An 11,547-nucleotide genomic window follows, 5' to 3' on the forward strand; every position below is an offset into this window, starting at 1 on the left:
AGGAGATTAGAAAGTGGGCATTTTCAACAGACATTTTTCACTGCTTCGGTTTAACGGGGCAATCTGGGAATTGGTACATGACAATCAAAGCGGCAGGGTGTTGTTGTTTGAATCCTAGATTGGCCGTCATATGATTATTTTTTTTTCAATTAGGAAATTCTTAAAAATCATTGTCAAGGGGTGCTTGATCAGCCCGATTGGGGGGAAACAAGCAAAACCATTGTTTTCTGTACATCTGTTCACAGAGTCTTGAAATGGGAGATTCCTCAGACTTTTACAACAAGGCCATACCAGCGCAGGCAATGAAGAGACGAGGCTTCTCACAAGACACACGGGCGGTGGTAACAGAAAGTCGCGAGTGTCGGGAATGCAAAAGAGAAACGTCGACAAGATGCACTCTCTCCATAGCACCTACAGCACCATCTCCAAGCTCAACGGCAGTCGTGTGAAAAGCATCCACCCACGGTATATCCTCATTGCTGTGTTATGTTCCCTCCCTCACCAAACAAAAGCACATGGGTGTAACACGACTTTCGGGTTCCAGCGTTGCGTTTCAGTCCGCTCTGCTTCGCTACCACACAGTAGTGTTTCCTATCGCATGGTGTTTTGGTCTGTCAATTACTGTCACCCAGTGTGACCACTTACTTCATCATTTGCTAACACGCGTGACTATTTCTATGTCTAAAAATACACTAAAGTGTTCTGTTAGTAAGTGCCGTACTAAAAAAAGTTACCTCCGAATTATGACTCATTGAACTCGAAACTCTTGTTTGAATGAGCAGGAAATTCTTCAGTGGAAGGGAAATTTGCAATAACTATTTGGACTTTAATTAACCATCTGTGATAAAAGATGAAAGAAAACCATTACAGCGGAATTTTGGAGACCTTTTGTATTTCATTGACAAGATGTCGTCTCTGGAGTAGAGATCCAAGAGTTTGACTCTACACACACCCACTCACATACAATCCTCATATACGCTGCTGCTACTAAGTATTCAGACCCCTTGACTTCATTTTGTGATGTTACAGCCTTATTCTCAAATGGATTAAATCATTTATTTTTCTTGTCAATCTACACACAATACCCCATCATTTGTTTAAAAATTTTTTGAAATCCATTTTAGAATAAGGCTGTAACGTAACAAAATGTGGAAGAAGTCAACAGGTCTGAATACTGTTCGAAGGCACTGTATCTACCTCTATCGATCCAGTATCCCTGCACATTGTAAATATGGTGCTGGAATTGACCCTGCATATAGTGTGCTTACTTACTTTATCTCATTCTTCTTATTTCTTCTTTTATATACTGTGTGTTTTTATTCTACCGTGCTATTTTTTTGTATTCCTTTGTTATTGGTTACTGCGTTGTTGGGGTTAGAGGTTGCAAGAAAGGCATTTCTCTGTGCTTGTGACATAAAATCTTGAACACCAACAGAACTGATAACGTGCATTCACCCGGATATATCCACCTACACAACTCACTGTAAACTCTGTCCAGATCAGTTAAGCACTGTTAATGGGGGTGTAATATAGGTAGGAACATGCCAGCAAACCATGCCGCGGGACGGGTAATGAAAGGGTATCCCGCAGCCCTTACCCTTCCTCTAGTTGAGTGTTGCAACATGGCTGACGTATTCACAGGGCTATTTTTAACTCCCAAATCACTGAGCTACTGTATCTACACGGAACACCACTAAGAAACTTTAAATCAGCCAATTCTCTCTCAGTTTCAGGTTCCTTACCTTCCGCAAGACTTGAACATTCTAGAATAGAATAGAATACATCCTCCTCGCCTATCTCTTCAAGTCCTCCTCTCCCTTCTTCCATTTTATCACCAAACTGGGAGCGAGGAAAACGGGTCGGGAGAAATAGAAAAACAACACAGGCAACTGTTGACTTCCAAATTGCAGACAAGGTTCATGTGAAAAAAAGGGCCTAGAGATCCGCCCAGAGCCACAGGGGCGACCAGTAGGGATTTAGAAAACAAACTGCATTCTAGGACACAGGAGGGACAGCAAGCACCTCTTCTCTGCCTCAGGCCAACCACTCACTGACTGCTTATTTGTGTAAGGTTGGGTATGTGTGCATGTGTACGTGAGAGGGAGAGAGAGTTTGCATGTGTGTGCAAGTTGCCTCCTCTCTATAGCCATCTGAAATAGGTTACTGGCATCGTTCAGTTAGAGAGTGGGCCCCAGCCCAACAGGTGTCTGATCCACTCTCTATCACACAAGCACACACGCGCGCAGACACACACACGGCCCTCTCTGGTCTTTGTCACCACAGTATTTCTTACATGAGCTGACTCCTATTAAACCATTCCCTCTGATCTCATAGGGAACCTGACAGTGACAGGCTTGTGTCCAAATGGCACACTAATCCCTTTTATAGTGCTCTACTTTTGTCAAAAGAGAGATGTAACCAGGCATGTGTCCTACTTCTGGATTACGGCCAGTTGATACTCATCACACAAGGCGCTCAACTTGTCTTTGCTCAGCTGCTTTTTAAGTGACCAGCTGCCATCATAAGTACAGTCATGAAAATGGTTTTGTAACATATGCCACACATATGCACAACCTAACGCTGACCTGCTCAGTACAATAAGGGTTATGGAAATCAAAAAGTTATGAATCTCCATATTTAGATTTGTCTAAATGTGTGAGTGTACTGTTGACTTGAAACATATATGTTTGCTATAAAGTGTGTGCATGTGAGTGTGTGTGTGTGTGCGTGTGCGTGTGTGTGTGTGTCTGAGCACACAAAGCTGAGCCAGATGTCAAACAAATGCAGAAAACTGGAACTGCCACCCGCTGACTCCCAGACAGACATCCAACCGTCGACCCAGAATCCCTATAGCATCGTATGGACACTGAGTGTACAAAACATTAAGAACACCTTCCTCATATTGAGTTGCATCCCCCCTTTTGCCCTCAGAACGGCCTCAGTTCGTCGGGACATGGACTCTACAAGGTGTCGAAAGCGTTCCATAGGAATGCTGGTCCATGTTGACGACAATTCCCACAGTTGTGTCCAGTTGGCTGGATGTCCTTTGGGGTGGTGGACCATTCTTGACACACACAGGAAATTGTTGAGCGTGAACAACCCAGCAGGGTTGCAGTTCTTGACACAAACCGGTGAGCCTGGCACCTCCTACAATGCCCTGTTTAAAGGCACTCTGAAACTTTAGCCTTGCCCAGTCACCCTCTGAATGGCACACATACAAAATTAATGTCTCAATTGTCTCAAGGCTTAAAAATCCTACACTGATTTTGAAGTGGATTTAACAGGTGACATCAATAAGGGATCATGGCTTTTCAGCTGGATTCACCTGGTCAGTCTGTCATGGAAAGAGCAGGTGTTCCTCATGTTCCATAAACTCAGTGTACAGTGGGGGAAAAAAGTATTTAGTCAGCCACCAATTGTGCAAGTTCTCCCACTTAAAAAGATGAGAGAGGCCTGTAATTTTCATCATAGGTACACTTCAACTATGACAGACAAAATGAGAAAAAGAAATCCAGAAAATCACAATGTAGGATTTTTTATGAATTTATTTGCAAATTATGGTGGAAAATAAGTATTTGGTCACCCACAAACAAGCAAGATTTCTGGCTCTCACAGACCTGTAACTTCTTCTCTAAGAGGCTCCTCTGTCCTCCACTCGTTACCTGTATTAATGGCACCTGTTTGAACTTGTTATCAGTATAAAAGACACCTGTCCACAACCTCAAACAGTCACACTCCAAACTCCACTAAGACCAAAGAGCTGTCAAAGGACACCAGAAACAAAATTGTAGACCTGCACCAGGCTGGGAAGACTGAATCTGCAATAGGTAAGCAGCTTGGTTTGAAGAAATCAACTGTGGGAGCAATTATTAGGAAATGGAAGACATACAAGACAACTGATAATCTCCCTCGATCTGGGGCTCCACGCAAGATCTCACCCCGTGGGGTCAAAATGATCACGAGAACCGTGAGCAAAAATCCCAGAACCACACGTGGTGACCTAGTGAATGACCTGCAGAGAGCTGGGACCAAAGTAACAAAGCCTACCATCAGTAACACACTACGCCGCCAGGGACTCAAATCCTGCAGTGCCAGACGTGTCCCCCAGTACATGTCCAGGCCTGTCTGAAGTTTGCTAGAGAGGATTTGGATGATCCAGAAGAAGATTGGGAGAATGTCATATGGTCAGATGAAACCAAAATATTACTTTTTGGTAAAAACTCAATTCGTCGTGTTTAGAGGACAAAGAATGCTGAGTTGCATCCAAAGACGCAATACCTACTGTCAAGCATGGGGGTGGAAACATCATGCTTTGGGGCTGTTTTTCTGCAAAGGGACCAGGACGACTGATCCGTGTAAAGGAAAGAATGAATGGGGCCATGTATCGTGAGATTTTGAGTGAAAACCTCCTTCCATCAGCAAGGGCATTGAAGATGAAACGTGGCTGGGTCTTTCAGCATGACAATGATCCCAAACACACCGCCCGGGCAACGAAAGAGTGGCTTCGTAAGAAGCATTTCAAGGTCCTGGAGTGGCCTAGCCAGTCTCCAGATCTCAACCCCATAGAAAATCTTTGGAGGGAGTTGAAAGCATCGCCAAAACATCACTGCTCTAGAGGATAGTTGCATGGAGGAATGGGCCAAAATACCAGCAACAGTGTGTGAAAACCTTGTGAAGACTTACAGAAAACATTTGACCTCTGTCATTGCCAACAAAGGGTATATAACAAAGTATTGAGATAAACTTTTGTTATTGACCAAGTACTTATTTTCCACCATAATTTGCAAAATAAATTCATAAAAAAATCCTACAATGTGATTTTCTGGATTTTTTTCCCTAATTTTGTCTGTCATAGTTGAAGTGTACCAATGAGGAAAATTACAGGCCTCTCTTATCTTTTTAAGTGAGAGAACTTCCACATTTGGTGGCTGACTAAATACCTTTTTGCCCCACTGTATTTTGGTATGTCGGTACCTGAACCAGTTAGTTTCTGCTTCTCAAATTCCAGACACTCAACCAACCTGCCCCTCTATACTCTGAACAAACAGCCAGATACAAAATGACCCAGCAAAAGGTGGCAAATTATACAAACCAGTTAGCCAGAATCCCTGTAGTATACATTTACAGTAAGTTGGTACCTACAGTATTACCTAAACCACCCAACCAGTCAATTTCAAACAATGAAAACCTACACTATACTCACTCACTCACTCACTCAACCAAACAGACCCTTTTGTTTACACCCAGACGGAAAATGACCACGTACTCTGAGAAAGTCTTCAGAGGTGGCAAAAAGGTGTCGAGGTGTCGACAGGCAAGTATTTAAAGAATGTCCTCTCTCCCATTTGCCACTGTTAAGTAAATGATAGACCCATGCTTTTGTCGTCTCCAGTTGCTCCATGTACATGGTCCCAAATGGCACCATCTACTCCCGATATAGTTTTTAAAAAATAGTGCACTATATAGGGAACAGGTTGCCATTCGGGACACATCCCGTAGTCATTTATGGAGGAATGTATCAGGCACTACTCCCACTCTTCTGGTATGACTTATCCATTAACATGAAACAAAGAGCTGCAGTGTGCTACAACAGCAGAGCCCACATAGGGCATTACTATGAAGACGACAATCTGTACTCCCCTGATGATATGGGATGCACAATGTCCATTCTTATGTGTTGAAAATGTTGAGCATAAGATCTGGACTATCAGTTGGCGAAACCCAATCCAAAGGTATATGGATGTTTTTTTGCCTGCACCTTTTTGAAGAGCATTCTGTTCAAGACCACCGTCTGACGGACACATCCACATGATCCATATCTCCCTCCCCTGCTTGTCGCAATGGACTCACTCTCTTAGCACATGAAGGTTCTTTGTATTCTCGTCAGTCGCCTAGTTTTAGACCGTCTGATTCCTGCCACGTCCTTCACTAGAACTCATCACAGTGCCTACCTCCTTCCCATGGGCAGATTGTCAAAGGGCCACTGCCACCCTGCCAGGGTTCTGCCATGCTCTGGACAGGATGGGTAGTGCACGAGCGCATCCCAAATCTCACCCTATTCCTGATCTCGTGCACTACTTTTGACCAGAGCTTTTGATGGGCCCTTTAAGGGTGCCATTTGAGACAGGCAGTCTGTAGGTCACCTGCCGCGTCTGACAGTGTACAGAGAGACTGATTTCTACATTGAGAGGAAGCTGATTGCTGATCTGTCCGACAAGGTCTTTTCCATGCAGTTTTTTTTTTTAGCTCAATGAAAAGCACCTATTAATGCTCTCACAATGCAGCCCGGTCACATTTTTCACACACAATCTGACACACACACAGGAAACATTTGAGCCCTCAACTCTTGGCCCCTGAGTGTATCTGCTTCAGTTTGTGCACGTTCCTGTCGTAAAAAAGATTTCCGTACATGTCGACACTTCCAACTTTCACACACATTCTTGAGTATTTGTAGTAGGGCAATAACTAGGACAAAGTCAAACGAAAACTATAGGGGAGATAGGATATGTAAACATGTAGAATTGTTGTCTCTAGTTCCATCGGCATTGATCTACTTTATTAACCCCCATTGCAGCATGTACAGTATACACAGTCATGGGGGGGGGGGGGGGGGGGGGGGAATAACACCATAATAGGCAACGTACTCAGTCACATATTAATTTTCCAAAATAGTTTAGAAAATAGCTGGAACCTCGTTGGTAAACCTGTCATCCAATCACGTGGGAGCTGACTTTAACTTCGAGTCCTAGACAGACTAACTCACCACTGCTCTGTTGAGATTCGAGAGGGTCCAGGGGTTGGCACCTCCCACTGAGCTCAGTAGAACTGCTATTGGTTCATTCACAGACCAACATCCTCCTTGCCTTCCCCACTCTTAAGACTGAAATTTAAAAAACAATCCTAACTTTGAGACTGAAGTTAAAACCACTCCTAACTTTAAGACTGAAGTTAAAACCACTCCTAACTTTAAGACTGAAGTTAAAACCACTCCTAACTTTAAGACTGAAGTTAAAACCACTCCTAACTTTAAGACTGAAACTATAATGCTGTTACAGCACTGTTACAACATTATGTGAGGCTACTGTACAATGCTCAAGAGCTGATATCGTCCCATGTCATATCATGGGGCCTCCCTATGCAATCTACTAAGACATCTTGAATAATCAATGGCGCAAGTACCCAGAACTGTTGGGAGGCCAGATTGTTGACATGAATACTATTTCTGCAGATGGCTGTTTCTCCCTGTCCTTAAAATACCACTTAACTTGAGTTGCCTCTATTCCCCCTTGACACCTCTCTGTCTCCCACTTCCTTCCTCCCTCTCTTGCTCTTCCTCTGTCCCCAGTGAGTGTTCATGTGACCCGTGTCTTTGGTACCCAGTGGACAGTCTGTGCTCTGCACCCAACAGTGATGGGGGTCTGTATGGAGCCATGGCTGTGCCATCTCCCTCTCACTAGCTGTATAATCCCAAACCTCCACCACACAGATAACCACATCTCATCTCCTCTCTGACTGTATCTGCTTCCTCTAGGGCTTTTCATTAAAACGTAGTCTCCACCGCCACATCTCAAACTCCATTTACTCTAACACCCTATTTCCTAATTATTGCACTACTTTTGACCAGGGCACTAGTGCACTAAATACACTGAGTGTACAAAACAATAAGGACACTGGTTCTTTCCGTGACATAGACTGACCAGGTGAATCCAGTTGAAAGCTATGATCCCTTATTGATGTCACTTGTTAAATCCACTTCAATCCATGTAGATGAAAGGGGAGGAGACTTGAATAAGGATTTTAAGCCTTGAGGCAATTGATACATGGATTGTGCGTGTGTGCCATTCAGAGGGTGAATGGGAAAGACAAGTTTTAAGTGTCTTTAAACAGAGTATTGTAGCAGGTGCCAGGCTCATCGGTTTGTGTCAAGAACTGCAACGCTGCTGGGTTTTTCACGCTCAACAGTTTCCCGTGTGTATCAAGAATGGTCCACCACCCCAAAGGAAATCCAGCCAGATACAACTGTGGGAAGCATTGGAGTCATCATGTACCAGCATTCCTGTGGAACACTTTTGACGCCTTGTAGAGTCCATGCACCGACAAATTGAGGCTGTTCTGAGGGCAAAGGCGGGTGTGCAACTCAATATTAGGAAGGTGTTCTTAATGTTTTGTGCACTCAGTGTATGTCTACACTCTCAGCACTTCAATCGAAATGGAAGGCTAATTATGGCAATTTTGCATTAAGATGTCTGAGAGAGAGAACGCAAACCTGACTGACCAGAGTTTCCTGTCTTCAATAAACAGATAGAGACATGTCTGCCAACCTGGATAGGCCGGGCACCAAAAGAGAGGAGCTAGATATGATATGAACCACTGTGATAGCCAGACTGTGTGTGTGTGTGTGTGTGTGTGTGTGTGTGTGTGTGTGTGTGTGTGTGTGTGTGTGTGTGTGTGTGTGTGTGTGTGTGTGTGTGTGTGTGTGTGTTTGTGAGTGCATGCATGCATGTGTGTGAGAGAGGGAGACCGAGAGATAAAAAAACCCAGAAAGAGATAGATACAAGAGTAGTTGAGGAAAAGTGTATAACTCATTTGTCTATCTGTAACTCTCTGTAAGTGAAAATGCATATTAACACAAAGCTACAACACCAGTGGCCATCATATTCCAGTGAGGTACTTCAACTAAACAAATGATGCATTTTACATTATTCTATTGGTGCTCGATGGAATGGAATAGCTCATTTTGAGTTGGTACACCTGTGTGTCTTTAACTCGACAGCAAACTCAATATTCTTCTATTTGGGAAAGGTGGTGAGCTCCAATAAAGTCACACAAACAAGTTTTATTTCCTCTGTGAGAGAGGCCCTGCTAGCCAATAAGCCTGATCCTCTGTGAGAGAGGCCCTGCTAGCCAATAAGCCTGATCCTCTGTGAGAGAGGCCCTGCTAGCCAATAAGCCTGATCCTCTGTGAGAGAGGCCCTGCTAGCCAATAAGCCTGATCCTCTGTGAGAGAGGCCCTGCTAGCCAATAAGCCTGATCCTCTGTGAGAGAGGCCCTGCTAGCCAATAAGCCTGATCCTCTGTGAGAGAGGCCCTGCTAGCCAATAAGCCTGATCCTCTGTGAGAGAGGCCCTGCTAGCCAATAAGCCTGATCCTCTGTGAGAGAGGCCCTGCTAGCCAATAAGCCTGATCCTCTGTGAGAGAGGCCCTGCTCGCCAATAAGCCTGAACCTCTGTGAAAGAGGCCCTGCTAGCCAATAAGCCTGATCCTCTGTGTAGCAGAGGCCCTGCTCGCAAATAAACATGTCTTTATGAAAACAGATCAAACTTTAGATCTGACTCAAAAGAAAATGATTCAGCTAAAAAGAACAGTCCGCATCACAACAAATCGCTTAGTAGATTTAATTTGTCTTCTCATGCATCACCCACAACTCCGTCCGTCCGTCTTTCTTTGTTTCTTTCTGTCTTTCTTTCTTCTTTCTTTCTTTCTTTTCTTTCTTTCTTCTTTCTTTCTTTCTTTCTTTCTTTCTTTCTCTCCCTCCCTCCCTCCCTCCCTCCCTCCCTCCCTCCCTCCCTCCCTCCCTCCCTCCCTCCCTCCCTCCCTCCCTCCCTCCCTCCTTCTCCCCATCCTCCCTGTTCCTGACAAACAGAGAGTCCAAACAGCTCTGATGTTGGCTCTGTCAGTACTAATGAATGCGTCCCGATGGCTTTGTGGAGGAATAGAACCAACCGACAGCTCTCTCTCTGTTATTGCCTAGCTCCACTGAACATCATCAACCCACGGTGCCTGCTGAATGCTGACACAATGTGCTGTTGGAGTACCCAAGAGACATCAGTCAACTCTCCTTCTCCTCCCTTCCTCCTCCTCCCTCCTTCAGTAAACATCCATCCATCATTCCATTTGTGTGTATGCGAGGGTGACTTAACAGGTGACAAATGCACGGTGAGGTTTCCCCTCGGTGCAGATGATGGATCAGCTTCCCCACCCTCACTCCTAACCTTAACAATTAGTGGTGGGAAATGCTAAACTGACCCAAGATCAGCATCTAGAGGCACTTCACCCTCCTCCTGCACATATGAAGTTGACATACACTCCCTTGAACACTGGGCCAGTCCCTGCACATGAACATGTTCTACCACAGGGGGTGCAGTTTGCTACAATACAGTTGGAGTCATGTAGAAAAATGGGTTAAAACCTGACCAAAATGGGTTAAAAACCTGACAAAAGTGGATAGAGAGTGTGTATGTGTGTGTGGAGGGCCTGAAATGGGACAATGTGCTTCTGTTGCTCTTCCTCACTCAGTAATAATCTCAGAACACCTCTGCGTAAGTCTGAAAACGGGCACACGTGTGCCTGTTATTCTCTCTGCTCAGCCATGGGTGGACTAACTCAACCCAACCCAAACCTTGCCTCAGGCCCTCCCTAACACAGCCCGGTCCAGAGATCTGCTGGTCTCCCTCCCTGCTCACCATCTATCTCTCATCAGACAGGCCCACATAATCCCGAGGAGAGGAGGAGAGGAGGAGCAGAAGAGAAGAGAGGAGGAGGAGAGGGGCATCGCCTGAGATCAGATGTGACTGGGACATCCTGCCAGGAGAGAGAGAGTGGGGAGCGACTCTCACTCTCTTCCCCTGATTTCCTCCCCGACTCTCCCTCTCCTCCCCTTGCTAGGAGAGTTGTTCCTGGGAGTGTGAGTCACTCAAGGCTGGGCCCCGGCCTCCAGACCTCAAGAGCAACCACTAACATAGCAGAGAAGTTGCCTCACCGGGTGCTACTGTATATGAAATGGATATTATCCCCTCCTCTGCACGTATCGCTGAGACTGAGCACTATATATAAAGTATCAGAGGAGTGGGATATCTTACCCACTAAATGGACAGATTTCAAGATCATGTCCGTGACTTCCTCCTGCAAATACAATAAGCAGTCGTTATAGTTGAACATCATGGTGGGAGGCTTAAAAGGTCCAATGTAGCCATTTTTATCTCAATATGAAAACATTTCTGGGTATCAATTAAGTGCCTTACTGTGATTGTTTTCAATTAAAATGGTCAAAAAGAAACAAATTGCTTCAAAGCAAGAGCAATTTCTCAAGCAAGACTTCTGCTAGGACTGTATGGGAGTGGTCTGACTGGGGAGGGGAAAACTGAACATTAGATGTTATTGGCAGAGAGGTTTGGAACTCTCTTTTTTATTGGTCTATTAACTTATTTAATGCCCGGTGATGTCACCAGCCAGGCCAAAACTCCATCCCACCAAAACAACATTTCAGGCGGTCTTTTCAAACAGCTCTTACATTAAAAACCTAATAGTGTGGAAATATATATAAAACATAGTGGTTGGACAGTTGAGGAACCTCAGTAGCAGCCTATGACGTTGCCAAATTTAAAATTGAATCCAATGTACTGTATTCCTTGTCCCCGCTGATGCCTGACAAATAATGCTAGCCTAATATCCCCAGAGAAGCCAATCATTTAGTGAGATCGTGGACCTAAAGCACTTCACTACCAAGCCGCCAAGTAGACCCCCTGAGGTCCACTGAGGCTGAGCCAGA

The 11,547-nt window shown here is 44.7% G+C and overlaps 1 protein-coding gene across 11 annotated transcripts in view; it reads right to left on the bottom strand.

The window, feature by feature from the left end:
• Nucleotides 1-11,547, bottom strand: part of LOC109908771 (sickle tail protein-like) — a 162,858-nt gene that overhangs the window by 80,850 nt on the left and 70,461 nt on the right. The window contains exon 1 of one of the 11 annotated variants that reach the window (XM_031796255.1): nt 1,743-2,046. The exons of the other annotated variants lie outside the window; for them this stretch is intronic. Coding sequence (XP_031652115.1) covers nt 1,743-1,827 — 85 coding nt within the window. The 5' untranslated portion in view covers nt 1,828-2,046. Of the gene's footprint in view, nt 1-1,742; nt 2,047-11,547 lie in introns of those variants that run through there. 11 annotated transcript variants of the gene reach the window in all.

The sequence above is a fragment of the Oncorhynchus kisutch genome, linkage group LG18 (genome assembly GCF_002021735.2).
Source record: "Oncorhynchus kisutch isolate 150728-3 linkage group LG18, Okis_V2, whole genome shotgun sequence".
NCBI classification, from domain to species: domain Eukaryota; kingdom Metazoa; phylum Chordata; class Actinopteri; order Salmoniformes; family Salmonidae; genus Oncorhynchus; species Oncorhynchus kisutch.